Genomic DNA, 25870 nt, shown 5'->3' on the forward strand with positions numbered 1-25870 from the left:
GGTAGGCCAATCGGCCCGTCAAGTCTGCCCCACCATCCCCCACTCAGCCCCACTCCCTGGCCTTTCTCCCCGTAACCTTTGGTGCCGACTGATCAAATCCCTGTCAATCCCCCCCCCTTAAATACACCCAACGTCCTCACTTCCACGGCTGCCCGTGGCAACACATTCCACGGACTCGCGACCCTCTGGCTAATTAAATTTTTTGGCCTCTTTGTTTTAAATTGACGCCCATTTATCCCTTGTTGCCCTGACTACCATGGGAAATATCCTCGCCACATCAACTCTGTCCAGGCCTTTCAGCTTTCTAAAAGCCTCGATTACATTCCCCCTCATCCTTCTGTACTCCTTCGAGTCCAGTCCAAGAGCCAACAGTCATTCCTCATAACCTAACCCTTTCAATCCTGGTATCGTTCCAGTAAATCTTCTCTGAAACCTCCCCATTGCCAGCACGTCCTTTCTCAAATACGGTGCCCAAAACTGTACACAGTCTCCACGTGAGGTCTCATCATTTCTTAATAGAGACTCAACATTGCTCTTGTATCCCCTTCCTCTGAAAATGAACACCAACGTTGCATTCGCCTTCTCCACCCCCGAGCCCAAAACTGCATCAGATATAAGTGAGGGGTGGCGGGTAGAAAGGAAAGCTGAGGTGATGGGAGGAGGAAAGGTCAGGGGAGGAACAGAGAGAGGAGGGTGGAAACAGGTGGTAATGGGTGGATACAGGTAGTGGGGGGGAAAAATAGGAGAGAAGAAGCTGACGTGATGGGGGGTGGTTAGAGCTGCCCCTTTTTTATGGTCTGGTCATGACTTATAAGCAGGTAACTGTTAAGATAAAGGGGGAGGAGGGAGAAGAAACCAAGTTGTGACCTCCCAGCACACAGTGGATGTGTCCCAGGGAGAGCGCTCCGGTACCAGAGTAATAATCGAGAGACAACTGGAATCTTCAAGTGAGGAGGGAAGAAAGGGGGCAAAAGAGGATTATTGTTCAATTAGTGCAGAACAGAGAGAACAGAGCCCTTGGAGCTTTCTTTCAAAAATAACCGAAAGCCAACATCTGGCTGGACTTGGTGACAGCGATTCTCTCGAGACAGTTACCACACTCTCTCGGGGAACAGGTGCTCCAGCGTCGAACAGATGCACTGAAAGAAAGCCTGCGCTTGTATTGGCCCTACAGGCAACCATTAACCCTCGAAGACCTGCGCAGGGGAAAAAAAAACGAGGCAACCGTTTCACGCACAGCGAGACGATCACAGGAAGCCCTCTTACCCATCCTGGCCATGAAACCAACTCAGCTTGCACGTGCATCACCCACCCGGCTCCCTAATCACTTCGCTGAGCACCTTGTCTCTGTCTGCATCAGTGACAGGGATCTCCCAGTGGCCCACTACTACAATCCGCGCCCCACTGCAGCACTGGCACGTCTGTTCATGGCCTCATGCACTGTCAAACCAAGACCACCTGTAAATTGGAGGAACAACACCTCACATTCCGTCTTGGACCTTCTCCAACCAGATATCAATGGGTTTCTGCCAGCCCACTCCCCATTCCCCCTCCCTCTGTCTCCTTCCCTCCAGCTCTCCACCCCCTTCCCTCTCCATTCACAGACCCACTCCCCCCTCCCCTTTGCTGCTGTGCCCTCCCTCCCTTATTCACCTATTACCCCCTGCCTGCGGGACCGTGCTCCTCCCCCTGCCCCACCCCCACCATTTTGGTCTACATTTTTCCATATCTTGACAAAGGGCTCAAGCCTGAAACGCTGGTTCTGTATCTTCATCTTTGATATATAAAGGACGCTGTTTGATTTGCTGAGTTTCTCCAGCGTCGTATTTTTACTTTGACCACGGTGTCTACAAACTTTTGTGTTTTACTCTTTTCAGAACTTGTTGCAGGTTTCTGGCATATTCCTCACTGCCCTTGGACAATTCCCTCCCCCTCGACAAGGTAGTGAGTCACGGCCACAGCCAACACCCATTCTAGTCCTGGCCAATTCAAAACACAAAAGAAAATGGTTCAGCGCAGACTGGAAGGGCCAAAGGCGCCTGTTTCTGTGCTGTAACATTCTGTTTCTAACTAGCAGTCGTCCAGTCAACGGGCAGGAAACAGTGGGTGTGGCTGAAGGCAAGTTTGTCAGCTGGTCAACAAGCAGGAGGCAACTTCACCCAACTTGGTAGTTTGGGCCTAGCTTATCGACAATGGGATGTCTCTCTGTAAAAATCTGCCCAAACTTGTCTTTAGTATATTTACTGAGATCGCCTCCACTGCTTCAATGGGCAGTGAATTCCACAGATCCCCACCCTCTGGGAAAAGCAGTTCCTCCTCATCTCCGTCCTAAATCTACTCCCCTGGATCTTGAGGCTATGTCCCCTCATTCTGGTCTCCCCCACCAATGAGAACAACTTACTTAACTCTATCTTATCTATGCCTTTCATCATTTTATACAATTCTATAAGATCCCCTCTCATTCTTCTAAATACCAGCGAGTCCAGTCCCAAACGACTCAATCTCTCCTCATAGGCCAATTCCCCCCTCTCCCCAATCTCTGGAATTAGCCTGGTGAACCTCCTCTGCACCGCCTCCAAAGCCAGTCCATCCTTCCTCCAGTTAAGGAGACCAGAACTGCAGGCAATTCTCCAGATGTGGCCTCACCAGAACGTTGTTCAGTTACAGCAGAATCTCCCTGCTCCTAAATTCAATCCCTCCAGCAACGAGGGCCAACATTCCATTTGCCTTCTTGACAGCTTGCTTCATCTGCAAACCAACCTATTGCAAATGATGCATAAACCCTCCTGTCTTTCTGCATGGCAGCATGCTGGAATCGCTTACCATGGAAATAATATTCCTTTTTCCTTCCAAAGTGGATAACAGTTACTGACTCGAGGGATTGCAGTTAACCTGAAGAGATCAGAAAAGTCAGGGTTTCTCCCCAAAGGGATGGAGGGGAGAACGTTCTTACAATGAGTCACGGCCACAAGGAACTCCCTGCCTGACGGGGTGGTTGGAAGGTGACTCAATGAGAAATTAGCCTCTACTGTGGAACCAAGCAATCCTTTTGGTACCAGATACCAGTCTACTGTGGAGGATCAGACAGATTCTCACACTATTTTTAAGTTGTATGTTACAGCACGGTAACAGGCCCTTCTGGCCCACGGGGGCGCCCGGGAAAAACCCACACAGACATGGGGAGAACGTACAAATTCCTTACAGACAGCGCCGGATTCAAATGCAGGTCATTGGCGCTGTAACAGTGTTGTGCTAACTGTAGCGGTACAGTACGGTAACAGGTCCTTCTGGCCCATGAGCCCATGCCACGCAAATACACCCATGTGACCAATTAACCTACCAACCCTGTACGTCCTTGGAACATGCGGGGAAACTGGGGCACCGGGGGGAACCCACACAAACATCGGGAGAACATACAAATCAGGTTGTTGGCGCTGTAATAGTGATGCACTTAACCGTACTACCAATTACACTCATGTGATCTACAACCCCACCCCCAGTATGTTTTAAACAGTGGGAGGAAACCCATGCAGACACAGGGAGAATGTACAGCTTCTTACAGGCAGTGTTGGGATTCGAACACCAGTCACTGGTGCTGCAACAGCGCTGCGTTAACCACTATACACTAACCGTTCCACAGTTTTAAACCCACTGTTTTAATTGTCCCTCATTGACTTGTTATATGCACCATTTCAGAACTCCCAAAGGAAATGAGGACCTCTGCATTCTCCTCTGGATGCTCCAGTTTCCTCCAAAATGAGGGGGGGGGGGGTGTTGGGGGTTTATTACGATATTCGGGCCCCTGAGCCGGAAGGACTTGTTATCATGCTGTATGTCTAAACAAAACAACTAGAATTGTAAACTTAATTGAAGTAAAAAGGGCCAAAAAAAAATAGAGAATCAATATTCACAATGATCCTGGTGCAAAAAATGTAACTTTAGGCTCTTTCAGATGGCCAGAATACCTTGATGTAAAGCCACATATTCTACCCCTATGCGGCTCTCGGGGTACCCACCTGAAAGAGCAGGAGGCACCTCCGAGGCGCACTTTCCAACCCTCCTCCGAGAGGGATAATCGCCGGAGCACTGAAGTCCCCCTAGGTACCTGAAAGTGGCCGCTAAGGGGCGGGCTGATGACGTCGCAGTGACGCTTGGCGCGAATTTGGAAATCAATGACAATTTTTCTCAAGCAAAATATTTCAGTAACAATTAGGTCTAGACCTTCCCTTCCCACCCACACCCCATCTTAACCAATCCCTTACCAATCACAGATCCCCGATGGCACAGGGATTGTTTAAAGTGGGATGTGAATGGGAAGGAAAAGGTTGAGGACCACTGGTGTAGAGAGATGTGGGCTTAGACAGGCAGATGGGGGCAGCTCAGAGAAACATCCTGCTCGGCGTGAGTTGGAATAATGTCTGCTCATAAGGCACTGAAACCAAAACCGGAAAGGAGGTGGAATTGGGAGAATGTATGGAGAGGCTTCAAGCTGAATCAACGAGCAAGAACGTGACAGACGGAACAAAATTGCTTTTATTAAATGGCACAAGATAGTATGGTGTTACTGTTCAAATAGCAGGTGCAATGAGCAATTGGGAAGGCAAATGGAATGCTGTTCTTTGCAATTCGATTGACTGACACAAAGCAGTGATCCCAAAGACAGGGCCTTAGGGAGAATGCCAGCTACCCCACCCTCTCCCACAACATGCAATCAACCGGTTTTTTCACTATTCCAGTTCTGACACCGGGTCTTTGAGCCGAGAATTATTCTCCTTTCCACACATGCAGCCTGACCCGGGGAATGTTTCTAGAATGTTCTGTTCTCGTCCCTGCAGCACTGTGCATGAGAGATTCGTTCTCCTTCCCTTTTTAAACAGAGTGGGTGCAGCGAAGATGGAGGGGAGCGGGAGGTTTGCCTTTTCAAGGATTGAGTGGACACAGCTACATTCTCTTCAACAGCCAGCCCTCATGTTATTTTCTGGCTCTGGCCCCCCTCAGGACTCTGCCCAAAGTTCATGGGCCCCCTTCCTCATGAAGCAGTCAAGTTTAGTTGGCTTCTTCCTTACTTCTCTCCTGCCGACTACATAATATATTTTACGATTTTAGTCCATATTCCCCCCACCCCCACCCTTAAATGTGCTGTGGCCACCGTGAGGGATGTACAACTCCCATTGAGAATGGCTGCACTATAGTTTAGAAGAGAGATCTCCTTGAAAACTCCTGGCAGCTGGAGAGCCAGGATCAATTCCCCTGCCTGAGGCATCTAGAATCCAGGGGGTTCCCCTCATGGCCAAGGCACTGATCTGAGTGCCCAGATACGCAGAAGGCAGCAAACACAGCCAGGTCTATCCCCGGTACCAACCAGCGATGCTTCAGGAAGGCAGCCAACATCATCACGGACCCCCCTCACCCTGGGCACAGCCCCTTCCCACTTCTCCCTTCGGGGAGAAGGTACAGAAGCCTGAAGACCAGCACCTCCGGGTTCAAGAAAGGTTGCTTTCCAACAGCCATCAGGCTCTTGTTACACTAATCCTGGACTGCTCTGACACCACAAAAGGACCGTCTGCAGTGCTGCAAAAGCCACTTTCAGGTACATTCTCCGCCAAGAACCTCCATGCTCTTAAACTCAACCCCTTCAGCAATGGCCAACGTAGTTGGTGCAGCAGTTACCACAACTCCTTTACAACCGGCAATAGTGACCAGACCAGGGTTCGAATCCCGCACTGTCTGTAAGAAGTTTGTACGTTCTCTCACGTCTGTTAGGGTTTTCTCTGGGGACTCCAGTTTCCTCCCACTATTCAAAACCAGGGATGTAGGTTAATTACGCATTCAGTAGCGGCCTCGAGGTAGACTCTGGGGAAGCAGAGGACTGGTGCAGGGCAGCAGAAAATAGGGAGACCATGCCCTGTTTGAGAAGGAGAAGCAGAGGAGATGACCCTATGGGGACAATAACCACGGCGGTGGACCAGCGAGAGGATCTGAGGCTGAAGAACCCACAGGCGGAGGGGCTGTGCCGACAAGGCAAGGAACTCACGTGGGCTGCGGGCGACTGGCTGAAGGGATACTAGGCATCGGAACCAGGATGCAAGAGGGAGCCAAGGGGAGTAAGGGCTTCCTGATCGTGTTAGAGGTTCGTATCGGGAACTCGGACCTCTGATGGCTTGGCCTGGAGTCTGTGTGGCTGCGATTCCATAAACACTCGGTCACTCTGGGGGGGGGGGGGGTGGGGGACGGACTCTCTTTTGCTTCTCTTTCCCTAACCATAAGGGGCGCTGGGCAATTTCCGCTGAAGGTGAATCTTTACAATTGACTGAAGGAAATTTTGCATAATATTACATTTTCTGTTGTATGACACAAGAATCTTGAAAACAACCACACTTTACTCCATCTCCCCTCCGAATGTAAACTCCTCTTTTCACCTGGGATTTCTGTCTACAACTTAGACGCAAACCGCTGCCAAATTGAACCTCGTTCATGGGCAGTTTGTGGGAGAAGCAGTCATGGAGAATTGCGAGGCATGTGGAGAACTGCCAGCCCTTGGGAAAATCCATGCCAGAGATAAAACAAGAAAAAAAACACAATCTAGTTCATTAAAAGCATTTCAAATAACAAGTAACTTTGTGGTCAAGGGTTGAAGCTGGACTGATTCCTGATTAAACCATCAAATGTCATTTATTATCAAATAATAAAACTAAAATGTAATATTCCACAAAACTGCCCGCTAGTCGCCACCAGCTCGCCCACCCGTGTGTGTCGCTTAGCCGCAGAGCCCCTTGCCACACTGCCCCCGTGAGCTCTTTCCTTCAGGTTGTCTCCCCAGCTACGTCTATACTGAAGCCTTTACAGATCTGTCTACGCGCACATACAGTCTATTCAATTACCCTGCATTTCGATTTCCTGAAGGGGAATTTCTAACATAAGCATCGGGGTTTTGAACCCTCTGCCAGGAAGTGAAAGGCAATCATGTGCAAAGTCCAAACTCCACCCATATTATCCCCAGAATGCTGTTAAAGTATTTGTAAGCAATAGTTCAAGGGAAGAGAACCACTTCCCCTAACCAACAAGACTGAATCAATCTAGAGGTTAACGACAGCACGCTCTCTCCGTTCAAAGTCCTGTGGAATTCCATCACAGATCCTCCACTCACTGGTTTACCTCACAAGTGAGTGAGTCATTCTGTGATCCTGGGGACGTGGAGGGATTCAATTTTTAAGATTTAATTTGGACGCGGAGCACGGTAACAGGCTCTTGCGGCTCACGAGCCCATGCCACCCAATTCACCTACAATCCCCAGTACATTTTGAATGGTGGGAGGAAACCGGAGCTCCCGGAGGAAGCCCACACAGATACAGGGAGAATGTGCAAACTCCTTCCAGATGGCACCAGATTTGAAATGGGATCACTGGCGCTGTAACAGTATCGTGCTAATCGTGCCGCCCCAGCGGCGCAGTTCCTCATCGGCGCACTTTACCCCTCCGGTGAGTGCTTGTTGTATGGCTCAAAGTTCAATGCCACTCTTGCCATTGGAGTTAACAACAGCTGTCAGTAATGGCTACATTTCACGATGATCACCCAACATAACCCCCTCACCTTCTGATCTGCCTTGTTGCCAAAGCATCGATGCCTTTGTCCTGATTCACTGGACCCATCCTTACTCATGCGCACACACGGGTTCCAACCCCACAGGACCCTCCGAGATGCCACTCAAATTCCTCAGCCATAAAGCACTTCCAGTTAAATAAACACCATCGCTTCTCTTTCTCCCATTGTTAAAGGCGCCAGGTAGTGCCCGCAATGACTCTTTTTGCCTTACGCAGACAAACTGGCTGAAGGGGACGCCAGGTATCGGAACCGGGATGCGAGGGGGTGGCGAGGCCGGTGAAGGGTTCCTGACCAAATCGGAGGTTCAGATCTGGAGCTTGGGTTGCCAAGAGTTTGGACTGTTGGGCTGAGGAAACGCTTGGGGGGGTGGGGGGGGAGGGGAGGGTGAAACCACAGATGCTCGGTGACTCTGGCGGGGGACTCTCATTTGCTTCTCTGACTCTAAGAAGGGCTTCAGGCAATTTCTGCTGATGGTGCATCTATGCGTCTTACAATAGATGAAAACAAATTCCGTGTAATATTGCACACAGCAATGAAGGAATCTTGACGCACAGACATACCCCTGGTGTCCAGAGTCTACAGTGATTGGTAGATATCGGATTCCTAAATTTTCCAGTTGCTTGAAATCACGCTTTGCGTGATTGGTGAAGTAACGCCGAGGCGTGCCAATTTTAAACTTCCATATTTTTTACCAATTTATTTTCTGTAATTTTTTTTCCTGTTGCTGGAATTCCAGATACCAGTGATTTTATAGTGTTACGTATCAAAAAAAAGGGAATCTTTGCACAAGACACCCCTCCTGAAACACCATCCATGTCCAGGCTTCGACTTCAGACCTCCTGGTCTCCATGATCCCACACTGACCCCTCTGACCTCAGACAATTCTCCGATTCCCTCCCCCAAATGCCAGCCTCAAGCAGCCCGACGGTCAGAGGATTTGAACACAGTCAGAGTCAACACGTACGACACATTCCCCCAACACCACCAGCCTCACAACCCATCTCCCCCCCCTTAGTTCCCCCAACCACACACCCCCTCAGCAGCCCTGACCAGACTCACCCAGTAACCCTCAGACTGAGCCCAAACCTCCCTCACACATACCCACCCAGATTCCTGTTCCCCCGAGAGGCCCCCGACCCAGTCAAGCCTGAACACCCTCCTGCCCCGGACAAGCCCAAACCCCAATCCCCTCTAAGAATCCCCCTACTCCACCTCAACACCTCCCTCAGCCCTTAGACTCCCTCCACCCTCAGACTAGCTCAAACCCACCTGGACCTCCCTTTCCCTTCTAGACCCCATCCAACCCCTCCCCCCCTGGACTGAGTACAGGCCCCCTCCAAACTCTCCCCAGATCCCCCTCACCCACCAACCCTCCCCTAAACACCCAGGACCCTGCAGGGTCCCATCCCCACCCCAGACACTCTATCTTTTTCTGTTCCCTCTCTCTCTCCTCCACCGTCCCCCAGAACTGGACATCCCCTTTTCCTCACCCTCGAGTGACCCCAGGCCCCCACTTTCCCCCTTCCAGCACCCCTGATGCCTCACCCCCAAACCCCCCCTCACCCCAGAACCCACCTCCTCCAACCCTCCCTCTTCAAACTGAGCTGACCTCAGGATCTCCCCCATCACCCTAGAACCCTCTGTAGCAACCCCTTTGCCCTCTCCCCCCCAGACCTCCCCTTTTGCCCCCAGTCCCCCCTCCAACCCTCCCTCTCCAAACTGAGCTGACCTCAGGATCTCCCCCATCACTCTAGAATCCTCTGTAACAACCCCTTTGCCCTCTCCCCCCAAACACCTCCCCTTTTTCCCCCAGTCCCCCCTCCATCACCATCTTCCCCCTTCTCCTCAGAACACCCTTCCCCCAAGGCTGAGCCCAAAAAATACCCCTTGCCCGAAAATCTCCTCCCCATCACTACTCCCCCCCCGTCCTTCTCCTCCAAACCCCCTTGTACCCTTTTTCCTTCCCCTTATATCATGCCTTCTCCCCTGCCCAGTCCCATTCCCCTACCCCCTTATACCCCCTACCCATCCTTGCCCTCCTCCCCCACGTCCTCCTCCTGTCCCTTCCCTCATACCCCTTATCCTCCCTTCCCCCATCTCTTCGCCGTCTCATTTCCCCCCCCACCCCCTTCACTCACTCACTCACTCCCTCACTCACTCCCTCCCTCCCTCACCTTCCCACCTCTCCACCCCCCTTATAACCCTGGTCCCCTTCACCCCAGCCCTCTCTCCATGAAACCGAAACCCCTCATCGTCCCCCTTATATCCCCTCATCTATATCCCAGCCCTCCCTCCCCCTTATAGCCCTTGGTCCCCCAATACCCCTCCCCCTTATATATACGCCCTGCCCCGTTCCACTTGACCCTCCCCCCATTTACCCCCCCTCTGATCCCCTCCACTATTCCCCTCCTTAGAACCCCTCTCCACCCCCCCCAGACTCCCTCCCCCCTTCATCCCTGGTCCCCCACTAAGCCTTCCCTCCAATCGGACCCCCTCCCCCCTCATACACCCTCCCCCCCGGCCCCACTCACCTCCGACCCGGTACATGTTGGCCGCCATCGCCGCCGTCCGCCGGCCGGGTCAGCGCTGTCCGGGGCCTGGCCGCCCTCCTGCCCCCCTCCCCCCCCCCCCCGAGGCCGCTCCTCGTGCCCCCCGAGGCCACCGCCGTGTGTGTGCCCCCCCTCCGCCCGGGGCCCCGGCCGCGCCCCCCCCCCACCCTGGGCCCGGGCAGCCGCCGCTCGCTGACCCGGGGACCGGGCCCGTGTGTGAGGGAGTGTGTGTGGGGGAGAGGAGGCGCGCGCGCCGCGTCGGGGGCGCGCCGGGCCGGGGGCGCGCGCTCACCCCCCTTCCCTTCCCCCCTCCCCTCCCTGACGGGCGGGAGCGCGCGCGAGCGCCCGCTGAGACCGTCGTTGGCGGGACCGTGAGCGCGCGGCGTTGCCCCGGTGAGTCCGTGAGCGCGCGGTGCGTGGCCCCTCACCCCTCCCCCCCGGATCGTTTTCCCCCCCCTCCCCCTCGGGCTGACGTCACACAGCCCAGTTCCGGGCCGCCGGCGCGTCAGGGGTTAACCCCGTCCCCGCGGGGCCGCGACCCGGAGCACGTGGTGTCGGCGGGGTTAACCCCTTCGCCGCTGGCGCGCTGGTGGCTCTGTCTGCCAGCCCGCTGCACCCCGCCCTCTCCTCGATGTATCCCCACCCTATCCCTCGATTCACCCCATTCTGCACCCCCATTCTCCCCTTCTCTGCACCTCCACGCACCCCTCTCTGCACCCCACCTTCCCCCTCCACGCACCCCACCCTCCCTCTCCACCCTCCCCCTCCATGCACCCCCACCCTCCTGCTCGGTTCACTCCCCTCTGCACCCCCATCCTCTCCTCAATGTACCCCACCCTCCCCCCAATGCACCCCACCCACTCCCTCACTGCACCTCACACTGAACCCTCACCCTTCCTCTCGAAGTACCACACTCTCCCCTCAATGTCCTCCTCTCTGCACCCCCAGACTCTCCCTTGCTGCACTCCACCTTCTCCTAAATGTACCCCCTCTCCCACACTGCACCCCTACCCTCTTCCTCAATACACCCATTCTCTCCTTTAATGCACCTCTACACTGCACCTCACCCTCTCCCTCAATGCACCCACGCACTGCACCCCACCCTCTCCCTTGATACACTCCTTCCATCTCCCTTCTTCATGACTCCTCCTCACACCTACACCCTCCCTCCTTGCACCCCAATCCTATTTCATACCCCTCCCTAGACCTGCACCCCCTCCTTGCACCCCATACCTCCTCTTTAATGCAATCCCACTCATCCTCCCACACACCGCCCCTCTTGCACCCCTACCCTTTGCCCCTTCCTTTGCCTTCCATTCCACTCCTCTCCCCCTCCTTGGATTCCTCATCTCCCCTCCCCACCCATCCAATTTTGGACCCAACAGGGACCTTGAGATGAAAGGCAGTCAATATAGGGGAGTGGGGTTCAGATGAGTGAAGGTAATGGGCAGCAGGCAATGGGGAGTTGGGTGATATTTGAATCCATCCATTCCATCCATTCTCATGAGGCAGGGTATGATCTGGGACAGAGGAAGGGGCCTGGAGGGAGTACAGTGATAGAGAGGGGTGTTTGGGGGGATAGCGATAAGGAGGGGTGTAGGAGAGCGGAAGGTGGTATAGAGGCAGAGGTGTATGGGGACTGGAAGGGGCTACTTACAGAGACAGGGAGGGGTGAAGGGGACTGGAGGGGGTTACTGAGACAGGGAGGGGTGAAGGGGACTGGAGGGGGTTACAGAGACAGGGAGGGGTGTAGGGGAAGAGGGATTTACAGAGATAAGGAGGGATGTAGGGACTGGAAGAAATTACAGAGTAAGGGAGAGGAGATGAGACCAGTGAGGTTAAAGAGATGATGGGGTTCGCTCTTTACTGAGCCCTGGAACCCCTTACATCTATATCAGACCACTGTTGATGGATAAAAGCTCTGCAAATCCACAATCCCCAACAAACCCATTCCCAGACTTTAAGATTTGAGAGTCAGTGTCTCTGTCTGCAACTGGATCCAGTCTTTCAGACTGCAATCAATGAAGATGCATGAGAATATCTCCAGCACTCCCCAGTGGCGTGCACTCAGTCCTCGACTATTATCCCTGGACTGTGCAGGTCATTACCAACTCCCACCTTCCAATTCACCAACACCACCATTGGGGGCTGGGCATCAAATAACGATGAAACAGAAAACAAGAAGGAGATGGAAAGACCAGTGGAATTATGTCATGATCACCACCTCTCTCTCAACAACACCAAGGAGTGATCGTAGATCTCAGGAGAGGGGTCAGAGTCCAGACCCTTGTCCACATTAATGGCAGTGAAAGCTGAAAGGTGCCTTCAAATTCTTAGCAATAAGGATCTCCACTGACCTGCAACAAACATGTTGATATGTTGGTCAAGAAAGCAACAACCAGCTAAGTGTAACAGCATGGGACGGAAGCCGCTCTCCTGAAGTTCTGAAGAAGCTGCAGGAGGTGGTGAATGCAGCTTAGAACATCACACAAACTTCCCTCTCCTCCACTGACTCCATCCAATTCTTCTGCTGCCTAGGAAAGGCAGCCAACATCACACCCCAGAAACACTCCCATTGAGATGGGAAAGACCATACAAACAGGCCGAGACAGTTTGTTCCTCACCCTGTCTGTACCCCTCCCCCAGGTTGTTCTTCCCTTCTCCCCAGACATTTGATTCAGGCACTTGGCTTCTTTTCACTCATACATGAAGAAGGGCTTGGGCTTGAAATGCTGGATGTTTAACTTTAGACATACAGTGTGGTAAAAGGCCCACGAGTCAGTGCTTCCCAATTGACCTACAATTCCCATACATTTTGAAGGGTGGGAGGAAACCCACGCAGACATGTGGAAAACGTATAAACTCTTTACAGACGGCACCGGATTCGAACATTGTAACACAGCGTTGCATGAATCACTAAGCTAACCGTGCTGTCCTGAACACGGGTCGTTGGCACTGTAACAACATTGCGTGTCTCACTGTGCTGCCCTGAACACTGGTCGTTGGCACTATAACAACACTGGGTGTCTCACTGTGCTGCCCTGAACATGGGTCATTGGCACTGTAACAACGCTGGGTGTCTCACTGTGCAGTCCTGAACATGGGTTGTTGGCACTGTAACAACATTGCGTGTCTCACCATGCTGTCCTGAACATGGGTCGTTGGCACTGTAACAACGCTGGGTGTCTCACCTTGCTGCCCTGAACATGGGTTGTTGACACTGTAACAACATTGCATGTCTCACCATGCTGCCCTGAACACGGGTTGTTGACACTGTAACAACGCTGGGTGTCTCACCGTGCTGCCCTGAACACAGGTTGTTGACACTGTAACAACACTGGGTGTCTCACCGTGCTGCCCTGAACACGGGTTGTTGACACTGTAACAACGCTGGGTGTCTCACTGTGCTGCCCTGAACACGGGTTGTTGACACTGTAACAACGCTGGGTGTCTCACCGTGCTACCCTGAACAAGGGTCATTGGCACTGTAACAATGCTGCATGTCTCACCACGCTGTCCTGAACACTCGTTGACACTGTAACCGTGCTCACATAATATGTTTACCTGCCGAGTTCCTCCAGCACTTCAGTGTTTTTACTATTATTATTGTCTTCACTCTTTCCCACAGCCATCAGGCTCCTGAATGAACCCCAGAACAGCACCTTCATGTTGTCCTTGGTGCTAATGACCTTCCTCTTCATTGCAACCCCACACTCTGTTGCTGTGCTCTTTACACATGTACATGAATGTTTGAGGCATCCTCTTAGTCTTTGCAGAACCTATCTCACTGCACTTTCTTTTGGACATACAGCACAGCGACAGGTCCTTTTGGCCTACAATTGACCTACAACCCCAATATGTTTGGAAAGGTGTGACAAATAAACTTTATTCTCGCCTACCACAGAAACTGTGGGCATCCACCTTATCTCTGTGCCTAAGGCTCCCCCTTTAACCTCCAAAGCTCAGGGAGAAGGGTCCCTGCCTCTGTAGTCTTCTAATTCAAGCCTGTGAATCATTTCTGTACCCTTTCCAGACTTAGACATTTTATAGTTGGGAGAGCAGCATGAAGGTCTAAGGGTGAACCCAATAAGGATTTTTGGTGATGAAAGAACATAATCTTAGATCAGAGGGCTAAGTGGGCCTCTTCCAGGTCAAAGCCGAGTCACTGCCAACTTGTACACAAGGCCAGGTCCACGAGTGACAGCTCACAGACTCAGTGCTCAGCAGTCTGCTGGATTTTTCAGGGCAGCGAGTGAAGATTCCCCTCCCCACCTCCAACAATTGCGAGGAGTGTGGAGCAGATCAAAGAAGAACCGGAGCTGGGTAGAGGGCAAGAGAATCTGGAACTCTTGCCCCTTCTCTCCCAGAGTGTTGACAAGTTGAGAAGAGCTGCCTGTTAGAGATTTTAGAACTGAGGTTGGTAGATTATTGTGGGCAAGCAAATAAATAGTTACAGATCAAAGCAGTTGGCTGGAGGGATTTCAATCAAAACCAGCCATTTTTTCATGAAGTTCTGGGCCAAAAGCCTGACCCTCCCCCCCCCCCACCTCGGTTCCTGTGGCAATGAGTACTCGCACTAACAAGCAGAACAAAAGTAGAAGCTGCCGGTGAACTGAACATCATTAAACTCCAGTTTTATTTCAAAGGCACGAACATTTTCTGTGCGGTTTCCAACTTTACAATAATCTAGTCTCTGTCATACTTTGGTTCTTGTGACACCTCAGGTTCCTAATTCCCATATATAAAAAAATCTCCCAAGAACAAAGCGTCATTTATACATTTAAAAATAATGAGATTAATCACTTAAAAAAATAGATTGACATCCAGGAATGTTAAGGGGTGGGTTAGCAGGGCCCCAGACTTGGGTGAGTGCGAGGGCCTTCCCTGATACTCCACAGGGATGGAGGGAAGGCTTGGTTGTTGGATCACCAGCTGGGCTCTTTAGGAGCCAATGTGGGTGGGGCGCAGGGGGGGGGGTTGTTGACTCTCTGCCCCAGGAAAGCAGCTACTTTTGGCGAGCAGATCAGGAAGAGTCCATGGAGGGAGAGGGTCAATGAATGTTTTGAGCCAGGACCCTCTCTGAGTGGGAGAGAAGATAGGATACCTGGGAAGAGACTACAGGGCATGAGGAGAAAGATGGTTAACTGCATGCTGCTCGAAGTGGGGATGGGAATGCAATCTCACACCTGCCTAGGCTGCCCAAGGGATCAGCCATCCAGCGGGTGTCTTCCCCCATCCCTTCAACACACAACCCCTGAATGGGTGCAAGGAGCCCTGTGTGGAGGAAGCCATCGACACTGAGGACGCAACCTGCCTCAGTCATACCCGAGTATCCTTGGTGAAACCCTCCTCTCCCACCTATCACCCCAACTGATGAGGGAACCTGGGGTGGGAGGTGCACCCAACAGCAGGAGGGCACCCCCCCCACCCAAGATCCCTCAAAACAGTCCCAGTGAGTGGAGTCTGTACGGGCAAGAAAAGACCCCAGACTCTGAGGAGTGGGTAAAGTTCAGTGAGGAGGGGGCAGTGTGAGGTTGCAGAGGGTTGGGGAGATGATGGGCAAGGTAGGGAAAGGCATGGAAGCAAGGAGGGGAGGGGCAAAGGTGGGAAAAGGGCAGTTTGAGGAGGAGGGAACAGTGAGGAAGGGGATGGGGAGGGGCAAGGTGGGAGGGAGTAACGGTCTAAAGAAGGATGATGGGGATGAGTGAGGCAAGAGGAGAGAGATGGGAGGGGCAGTTGGAAGAACAGGGGGGGAAGGGTTGGGGACTAGAGGCAGTTTGGGAGGAAATGGGGAGAGAAGGTCGGAGGTAGCAGTTGGTGGAGGAGGTAAATGATGGGGAAGGTTAAGAGCAAGGGGAGAGGGAAAGTGGACAGTTGGAGGAGGAACAGGGTGGGGAAGGGATTGGGGAGGAGAGACAGTGGGTGAAGAGGGGCAAGGAGAGTGAGAATGTGAAAGGAAGCAGATGGTGGAGGAGGGAACAAAGAAGAAGGGGCCGGTAAGATCAGGCGGTGCTCTGCGGCAGATCCAGTGAGGAGATGGAGGCGGAGGAGATGGATGAGCTGCGTTCCAGGCCAGAGCTCAGCACCCGCCACTGCATCACCGTGGTATCCTTGCCACCCGTGGAAACGAGGTGGCTGTCGTTGTGCGTGAAGCGCACATTGGTCACATGACTCCCGTGCCCACTGTAGACCAGGCTGGGTGCCTGCAGGTAAAGAAATGCAGAGTGTCAGAGGTCTCCCATAGACTTGGGTGGGGGTCTTCCACATACCAAGGCTAAGCTGTCCATGGTATGTGAGTGCCCTGTGTGTGACAGCTCTCCCACCCATCTCATGGAGTGTCTCACACCAACTGAAAGAACAACTCCAGTTCCGGTCTCTCCCTCCACCCCCATATCCCCAGTCACCCCCACCGTCTCCTTCCCCACCCACCTTCACCTCCTCCTGTCCTTCCCCACCCCTCTCCTTTCACACCTGCCCCCTCCTTCCACACCCACCCCACCTGAGCCTCTCCTTCCCCATCCACCCCATCCATTCTCACCTGCCCCTCTCCTTCTCCACCATCCACACCTTACTCACCCGCCCCCACCTTCCCCACCTGCCCCTCCTCCACTAACTCCCACCCTCCTGCCCCTCTCCTTCCCAATTCGCCCTACCTTCCCCTTTCCTTCCCCACCCACCCCTAACTGCCCTTCCGCACCTTCCCCTCTTTCCCTACCCAACCCACCTTCCCCTCTGCTTCCCCACCTCTTCCTCCTTTCTATACCCAACCCACCTGCCCCTCTCCTTCCCTTCCCACCCTCATTGTTGAACAACATCCACTGTGCACATCAACTGGGTGTGCAGCACAGAAGCAGGCCATTCAGCCCCACATGTCCTTGCCACACATTAATCTCATTATGCATGTTCGGCCAACATCTGGTTAATTCTTTCCTGTGCATGGACCTGTCCACACGTCTTTTAACCGCTGTTATTGTCCATGCCTCCACCACCCTATGTGTGGAAAATCTGCCACTTAGCCTCCCTGTAAACCTCCCCTCCCACCTTAAGCTCAGTCCTCAACCCTGGGCAGTCGTGTGTAATCAAGACTATTGATGACCCTCATGATTCTGTCAACCTTCATCAGGTCTCCACTCAACCTCCAACTTTCATTGAAAACAATGCATCAACCGTGTCCACTCTCTCATCGACCCTCGTACCCAGGCAGTATCCCATTAAATCTCTGCTGGAACAGAGTCCAAATCTATACATCTCAGAAGGTTGCCAAGCAGGTTTATAGGACAGTTAAGAAGGCCTATGGGTTACTGGGCTTCATTAGTCGGGGGATTAAGTTCAGGAATTGTGAGGTCATGTTGCAGCTCGATAGAACCATGGCAAGTATTCTGTTCAGTTCTGGACACCTTATTACTAGAAAGATGTGGAAGCTATGGAGAGGGTGCAGAGGAGATTTACAAGGACATTCCCTGGACTGGAAAATATGTCTTATGAGGAAGTGAAAAAGGATGAGAGGAGACTTAATAGAGGCCATAAGATTCGGAGAGGCATAGATAGGGTGGATGGCCAGCGCCTGTTTCCCAGGGCAGGAATAACAAACACCAGAGGGCATCTATACAAAGTGAAGGGTATGGGAAATTTCAGGGGTAAGTTGTTTTTTTGACACACACCGAGTTGTGGGTGCCTGGAATGCCTTGCCAGGGGTGGTGGTGAAAGCTGGAATAATAGGGACGTTTAAGAGACTTGTGGATGAAAGAAAAATTGAGGTTTATGGGGTAGGGAGGGTTTTGTTTTTTTTTGGTTGGTATATCTGGATCCTGCTGCCCGATACAGGGTGTTACAGGGAAAGGCTGCTTCTGTTGTTCCTGGAGGGGAGGGGTCAATGTGAACAGAGACAATGATGAGGGTGTAGGCTGTGGGAAAACTGCTTATTTTGCTGAAGGATTAAACAGGAGGATGCAGGATTTAGCGGAAAGGGGAATAGATTTCAAGGGAACAGATGGATGGGTTTCCTTGTAGGGCCGTGGGTAACGGGATGGGGATGATGGCAGAGGGCCCAACAATCAATGTGGGTGGGACACAGAGCAGACAATTCTCCTTCTCTCTCCACCACAAATGAGGATGGACCCCTCTCCCTCCCGCGGCTCTCACCGACCTTGGGCTTGGAGCACGGGTACTGAAAGAGGTGAACCTTGCAGAAGTCATCGGCCACAGCCACCACACGCTCATTGTGGGAGCGACACAATGCGTTGATGTCGGTCCCATCCGATCCATCCGGCCACACCCCTGCAAGCAAGACACCAGGGTTAAAGGGACATGGAGGGCCCTGGCCTCTTGGCCCATCCTGCCCCTCCTTTCCCTCGAGGTTCCCACTCTGCTTGCAATCCAATCCTGCTTCCTGAATCACCTGTCTCCCATTAATGGGACGGAAACCCCTCGAGCCGGACAAGGGACCCACCACCCCTGACCTGCAGCCCTCCCAGTCATGCTCTGTCCCACACCCATGTTCCCATGGCAGGACGCTTACCAAAAACGTGGAACCCCAACACGCAGGTGTACGACACCCATTCCAAGTCCTTGCATTCGTAGCGGTTCCTGATTAGTTTACAACCAGCAGCCACGTCCCCTGAAACACAGCCGATGGCCTGTTACACCAGCTCCACACCATCATACTGCCATCACCATCACACATTGGCAGTGTCTCAGCACAACATCTCCATCAACAGAGCTCTGAGGGAACCTTGTGATATCTTCCCCTGATCAAGGAGTGTCACGCTGTGGAAGGGACAGTGAGGAGGGGGTGGGGAGATCTGACTGCCTGCCCGTCTTTCGGGGTTATGTGTTGGAGCAGGAACATGCAATGTCCAAGGGGATAGTGGCTGAGTTCAAGGAATGGTGGGTGCCCCCAGGGGATTGCATGTGTTGTAGACGATGAATTTGATGTGTAATACTGGATAATAGAGAGCTGGTCGTAATTACTGTTTTGTGCCACATGCTATGGTGGTTTTGGTTTTGGTTTTAGTTGTAGTTCTGTATGTGTTTTGGGTTTGTAATATTGTAGTTTCAATAAAGTTTGTATGTATAAAAAATGGGACAGTGAGAAAGGAGGGTCATGGGAGGGGCTGTGAGGAGGGAGGGGTGGCGAAGAGGGAGGGGGCAGTGAGGAGGAAGCGCTATGGATGGGGTAGTGATGCTGTGAGAAATATGAATAGGGCTTACAGTAGAGGATCTCGTAGTCTCCGGAGTTGGACATGATGAACTGACTGTCCTGGGACCAGTCCAGGTGAGTGATGAAGCTGGAATGCCCCTAACAGAGAGAGAAAGGCTGTTATAGGCAGTCCCCAATGGCAGGGAAGCACTCCCTCCTCACCACCCCTCCCAAGGCACTACCTCCTCACCGCCCCTCCCTCCTCTCTCTGCCCATACCACCTCACTGCCCCTATCATGCGGTCCCTCCTCACCACCCCTCCCAAGGTCCTCACTGCCCCTTTCTCTTCCTCGCCCCTCCCATGTGCTTCCTCCTCTCTGTCCCTCCCTCCTCACTGCCCCTATCATGCAGTCCCTCCTCACCACCCCTTCAAGGAGCTTCCTCCTCACCGCACCTCCCACACTTCTCTCTCCTCTCTGCTCCTTCCTCCTCACTGCCCCTCCCAGAGTCCTCCCTCCTCACCACCTGCTCTGGGTGAGAGGCCGGCGTTAGTCCCTTACCGTACACCTCCCAAAGCGACTGTACTTGTGCCCATCCTCGCTGACGGCGTGGAGGTAGATGTAGTTATCATGGGAGCCGATCGCCAGGAAGTTCCCGTCTGCCGGAGGAGGAACACTGGATTCAAGTGGGGCAGATCGCCAGTGTTCACTCTCACTGGAACAAACCGGGTAGTGGCACTGCTTCCATTCCCAGAGACCCAGGTTTGATCTTAACCTCTGGCACTCTGTGTGAAAGTTGCATGTTCTACCTGTCTCCCCTTCCTCCCAACATCCCAAAGTACATGGGGGGAGGAGGGGGGTTATGGTTAATCGGTTGCTGTAGATTGCCCACCCTTCCCCAGTGTGGGGGTGAGGGGAGAGTCCAGGGAGAGTCGGTGTGACTTTGGAGGGAAAGGGGTGGAGGCTGGAATGCATTCCAGTATCTGGGGATGGGGTAGGATTAGCCTGTACATATTTATATCTAGTGGGGGCAGAACGGTCTCCCCCTGGTTCCCCAGAGGGGAGATGTGTGGCTGGGGATCAGGGGACACACCCTCCAAACCAGGCCTGGGGCCCCAGCCTTACCTGGGGAGTACCGTACTACTGAGAGCTGCTCGTTCCCATCCACTGAGCTGCACACATCCTCCCGTGTCTCACAGTCCAGCACCAGCCACCTGAAGCATGGGAAAGGGACAGAGGGAGGAAGGGAGGGGAGAGAGGGGAAGTGAAAGGGAGAGGAGAAGGGGGAGTGGGTGTGAAAGGAAGGGGAGAGAAGATGAGGGAGATGGGAGCAGAGGGAGGGTGAGGAAGGAGGGAGGGAGGGAGAGAGAAAGGAGAGAGTGAGGGAAGGGAAAGGGAGGAAGTGAGAGGGGGAGGGAGGGAACGAACACCATTGGTAAAAGGGCCATATTGGGAGAATCACGCCTGCAGCCCCCGTGTGTGATTCCTCCACCCAGGGATATGCCAGAACCAGCATGAAGCACAGAAACCTTCCCCAAACACCTCAGTGACACTGAATCAAGCCTCCAGGTGTCCTGTCTGGTGTTGGGGAGGGGGAGGGGCGAGAGGGGTGAGGAGAGTCGGAGGGCAACCCAGGATTTTCTTCACCAGTTAGGGTTGGGAAATGGGGGAAGAGGATTGGAGTAGATGGGTGGAGGAGTATTGGAGAAATGTAGACAGATGGAGAGTGGAAGGGCAAGTAAACGAGGCGAGGAAATAAGGGTGCAAAGGAGGCAAGGTGGAATGATTCGGGAAGGGGGTGAAGAGGCTGAGGAGAGAATTCAGGAAAGGGATGAGGAGGGGGGTTCAGGGAAGGGGGTGAGGAGGGGGGTTCAGGGAAGGGGGTGAGGAGGGGGGTTCAGGGAAAGGATGAGATGGGGGGTTCAGGGAAGGGAGCATGGAGATGTTCAGGAAGGGGGCAAGGAAGGGATTCGGGATGGGGGTGAGGAGTGGGTTCATGGAAGGGGGAGTAGGCAAGCAGGAAGTTCAGGGATACAGTGGCAACAAGGGGGTCAGAGTTACAGGGGCGAGGGAGTGTTTCAGGCTAGGGGGGGGGGAGGAGGGGGACAGCATTTGTTGCTTGCTTGTGCAGAGAACAGCCCATAGTCACCACCGCTATGGGAGAAGCAGTCACACTGATTCCCTGTCCTGAACCAAATCCCTGAACCCTGAGGCCTTGATCCCTGATTCCAGTCCCTAGGACATAGTGGAGAGTGAAATGCTGGGATTACCTGCCTGTCTGCAGCCCGACAACCACCACTGAGCCACTGCAGTGAAAATCAGCACACAGACCCGTCCCCTGTAGATAAAAAAACAGGACAACATCCTCACCTCAGTCTTTCCCACAGCACTCTCACCTCAATGCCCCTCCACAGTGCTCCCTCCTTGTCACCCCTCCCATGGCCCTCCCTCCTCACCAGCCCTCCCACAGCGCTACCTCCTCTCCGCCTCTCCCACACAGCAACCATAAATAATGAGGCATCAATCCCTAATGTGTAAAAAAGAGAAGGACAGGGAGAGAAGGAGGGTGGGGCTGGAGGGAGAAGCTGTGGCAGAAGGAGGTAGGGGAGAATGAGGAGGAGGGGCAGAGGGGGAGGGTAAAGGGGAGGGAGAGGGGAAGAGGGAGGGTGAGAGGAAAGGGAGAGGAAGGAGGAGGAGGGGGGGCGGAGGGAGAATTGGGTGGTTACAGAAACAAGGAGGGCTGTAAGGAACCAAAGCAGTTTACAGAGACTGGACGGGTGTAGGGGACCAGAGGGGGTAACAGAGACAGGGAGGGGCGTAGGGGACCAGAGGGGGTTACAGAGACAGGGGGGATTGGAGGGGGCTACAATGACAGGGAGGGGTGTAGAGGACCAGAGGGGGTTACAGAGACAGGGAGGGGTGTAGAGGACCAGAGGGGGTTATAGAGACAGGGAGGAGTGTAGGGGACCAGAGGGGGTTACAGAGACAGGGAGGGGTGCAGGGAACCAGAGTGGGGAGGGGTTTACAGAGACAGGGAGGGGTGTAGGGGACCAGATGGAGTTAGAGAGACAGGGAAGATTGGAGGAGACCGGAGAGGGCTACAGTGACAGGGAGGGGTGTAGAGGACCAGAGGAGGTAACAGTGACAGGGAGGGGTCGAGGGGACGAGAGGGGGTTACAGACAGGGAAGAATATGGAGGATTGGAGAGGCATGCGAATGCAGGAAGGTGTGTGTGTTTGTGGGGACTGGTGGGTTGGGGGGTGGGGGGGTTACAGAGACAGGGAGGGTTGGCGGGGACCAGAGGGGTTTACAGAGAAAGGGAAGGATGTCAAGGTCCAGAGGGGTTACAGAGGTAGAGAAGGATGTAAGGGACTGGAGGGGTTACAGAGATCGGGAGGACTAGAGGGGACAATGCAGGAATGGATGGTGTATGGGGAAGACTGTGGTCCTTGCTCACCTCCAGGGCCCGGTTCCACGCCAGGACATGCTGCCTCTGGTCCCACACACACACCTGTCGGTCGTGGCCACATGTGAGGAACAGGTCAAGTGAGGGGTGGGTGGCCAGTCCCCACAGCTCATCCGTGTGACCCTGAGGGCAGTGAGGGCAGGTGTGAAAGTTTTGGAGCACCCCTGTAACCGATATCCACTACCAGCATGGACTTCCCACTCCCATTGTCAGGGGCACAACCCCACAAGGGACCCCTCCCCCGGGGATGAGCCTCCCCCAGAGATGCTCTCCTACAGGGATCCCTCACTCTGGGATAAGCCTCCTGAGAGATTCCCTCCCACAGAGACTCCCATCCCCAGAGACTCTCTCATCACAAGGAGACCTCCCCAGGGACCACCTCCCCAGGGATCCCCTCCCCCAGGGTTGAGCTCCTGAGATGAGTCTCCCCCCAGGGCCCCTCACTCCTTCGCACCCCTCCCCTCTCCACTGACCTGCACGATGGGGGTGAGGGGCTGGCTGAAGCTGCCCCTCAGGATGGCGTTGCGGGTGGTCCCCACCAGCAGCACCTGGTCCGGACCCTCAACCAGCATCCGTACTGCACCCATCCTCTCAGTGACCTGTAGATCGACAAGGGTCACCAACCCTCATAACCCCATCTGTAACCATCCCTTCAAACCCTCACTCTCCAATCCCTCCTCCACACCAACCGCCTCCAAACCCACTCCCTCCAATCTCCATTCCCCCTCCTTCTCCCTCCATCCATTCCCCTCCCCCCACTCCTTCCTCCACTGCCCTTGATTTCCTCCTCTCCATCCACATTCCCTCCACCCATTTCTTTCCATTCCCACCTCCCCTCCCCACATTCTTCTCCCACCCCTCAATTCGCCACACCAACTATTCTCTTCTTCCCCCTCCCTCACCCCCTCTATTCTTTTTCCCCCACCCATTCCCCTCCCTCTTTCCCTCCTCCCCTCCTACCCTCCATTCCTCTCCTCCCCTTTCCCCAAATCTCTCCTCCCCCCACCCCCTCACCTCGGTCTCCTGCTGGAGGGTGAGGTTTGGCCCCCAGCGGATGATCTTCCTGTCCTTGCCGCCACCACTGAGCAGCGTTGCGTCCAGGCAGACACATAGAGTGAAGATGCTGCCCTCGTGAGCCCGCACCAGGCGGCTGATCTGGTATGTGTCTGCTCACCGACAGGAAGAGTCAATGGGGAAAGGTGAGCAGCTCTTTCTCCACCCCCCCCCCCCCCCGGGGCCCAACCCTACCTCCTTGCCACCCCTCACCTCCCTTCTCATTGCCCCTCCTTCTTCTCCACCACTCCCACAGCCCTCTCTCCTCACCGTCCCTCTCTGACCCATCCTCGCTGCCCCTCCCACGGCGCTCCCTCATCTCCCCTCCTTCCCTCCTCACCACTTCTCCCTCTTCTCTGCCCCTCCCACAGCCACAGCCCTCCCTCCTTACCGCCCCTCCCACGGCGCCCCCTCCTCACCACCACTCCCACTCCCTCAGAACTATGTCATTCAGATGGCGCCCATCCTTGCCCACTTGCGCACCACCCCCTATTCCTGGTAGCCTTGGGTCTCCTCTTATCTCAGCTTGTCCCTATCCCTCGGCCTCACCCTCACCAACCAGATTCCCTCAGGCACCATTACCTCGGGCTCCCTTGCCCAGTGTCCTGGTGTCTGCCGCTGCCTTGCCCCACAACAGTATGTTGCCTTCGGAGTCCCCGGTCACGACTTCTCCACTCAGCAGGAAGGCGAAGCACTGGATGAACTTCGGTTTCTTATATCTCTGTAGGGACCCATAGACACGAGGTTCAGCACCCTGCCCCTCGCAGTTATCTCCCACCCCCTCCTGCCCTGGCAGCCATCTCCCACCCACCCCCAGCTCCGTCAACCATTTCCCCCCCACCCTCTCCCATCAGCCATCTCCCCCCCCAGGTTCATCAGCCACCTCCCCCTCAGCCCCCTGCTCCATCACCCATCTCCCCCCATCCTCCCCCATCAGCCATCTGCGCCCCCCCAACTCCGTCAACCATCTCCCCGCAACCCCCCTGCTCCATCAACCATCTCCCCCCCACCCAGCTCCATCAACCATCTCTCAACCCCCTGCTCGGCAGCCATCTCCTCCCCCACCCACACCCCCAGTGAGTTGGGCTGTCAGACCCTTCCCTCCTGTACCATACACTGTGCCAATCCAGGCAGGCTGTGTGGGGAACCATCCTCAGCCTGGGTTAGATGGACAAGGAAGTTGGGGTGGGGCTGTATTGGCATCCTCCCACCAGTAAGGGCAGCAAGTACAGGAAGATCATCATTGGGGGCCTGATCCCACCCTCTACACCCTACCCCCAACCAATAGTCCATAATGGACAGCACCTCCCCCACCCTCAGCCTTGGGCCGGGAGGGTCCCCTTTCTCACCTGTGCAGCAAACTGGCCCCACACTCATCCCCGTAACACCCCCTCACCCACATAACCACCTATCCAGCTCCGCACACCTATTCTTCCTCCTAACCCTGTACTCCCCTTACTCACCCCCAATAACCCCCAATTCCTGCAGCCGCCCCTGTACTCTCCACATTCCCCATACTCCCCCCACTAACCTCAGCCCGCCCATGCACACCATCCCCATACTCCTATACTCACCCCCCACTATTCTAACAGACCCTGTTCACCCCAATCTACCCATTAGCCCTCATCACATACGCCTAGCGGCCCCCACTCACCCAGGCCCCTTGTTCTACCCCACTCTCCTTCCAGCCCCCAATACTCCCAGCATCCCTCACTCTCCCATATGCTTTGTTCTGCTCCCATATGCTTTGTTCTGCCCCCCTACTTACCCCGAAGATGCCCTGCTTCTTGGTAAGGCTGCCTCCGCTCCAGGTCCAGAAGTAGACGTGGGACTTGCCGCAGGACACAATGCACGTAGTGTCACGGGGGTTGAAACCCACCTCCAGCACTGCCTCATTGGTGGTCTGCAGGGCCAGAGAGAGGGGGCACTACTCACTCTCCCACCACTCAGCCCTCCGCCGCCTTTGGAACCACCTTCAGGCCCCCCGTCCACTAGCACTACGCTCCCTGGTTTCAGGGGCAACAGGACTGACTGATGAAGACCAGGATTACGCTCAGTGGAA

The 25870-nt window shown here is 54.3% G+C and overlaps 2 protein-coding genes across 6 annotated transcripts in view; both read right to left on the bottom strand.

Annotated features, from left to right (window-relative positions):
* Positions 1–10240, bottom strand: part of mta2 (metastasis associated 1 family, member 2) — a 78507-nt gene extending 68267 nt beyond the window's left edge. For all 3 annotated transcript variants that reach the window (XM_069894189.1, XM_069894190.1, XM_069894188.1), the window contains exon 1: positions 10134–10240. In XM_069894189.1, the coding sequence (XP_069750290.1) occupies positions 10134–10161 (28 nt within the window). In that variant the 5' untranslated portion in view covers positions 10162–10240. The remainder of the gene's footprint in view (positions 1–10133) is intronic.
* Positions 10241–14764: 4524 nt separating this feature from the next.
* eml3 (EMAP like 3) overlaps positions 14765–25870 on the bottom strand; it is a 33548-nt gene continuing 22442 nt past the window's right edge. For all 3 annotated transcript variants that reach the window (XM_069894192.1, XM_069894194.1, XM_069894193.1), the window contains 12 exons: positions 25577–25711; positions 24391–24529; positions 23770–23921; positions 23229–23354; positions 22747–22878; positions 21560–21627; positions 20415–20503; positions 19851–19948; positions 19362–19449; positions 18670–18768; positions 18298–18428; positions 14765–16354 (listed from right to left, as the gene is read on the bottom strand). In XM_069894192.1, coding sequence (XP_069750293.1) covers positions 16154–16354; positions 18298–18428; positions 18670–18768; positions 19362–19449; positions 19851–19948; positions 20415–20503; positions 21560–21627; positions 22747–22878; positions 23229–23354; positions 23770–23921; positions 24391–24529; positions 25577–25711 — 1458 coding nt within the window. In that variant the 3' untranslated portion in view covers positions 14765–16153. The remainder of the gene's footprint in view (positions 16355–18297; positions 18429–18669; positions 18769–19361; positions 19450–19850; positions 19949–20414; positions 20504–21559; positions 21628–22746; positions 22879–23228; positions 23355–23769; positions 23922–24390; positions 24530–25576; positions 25712–25870) is intronic.

This window comes from Narcine bancroftii, chromosome 8 (assembly GCF_036971445.1).
Source record: "Narcine bancroftii isolate sNarBan1 chromosome 8, sNarBan1.hap1, whole genome shotgun sequence".
Classification (NCBI taxonomy): Eukaryota; Metazoa; Chordata; class Chondrichthyes; order Torpediniformes; family Narcinidae; genus Narcine; species Narcine bancroftii.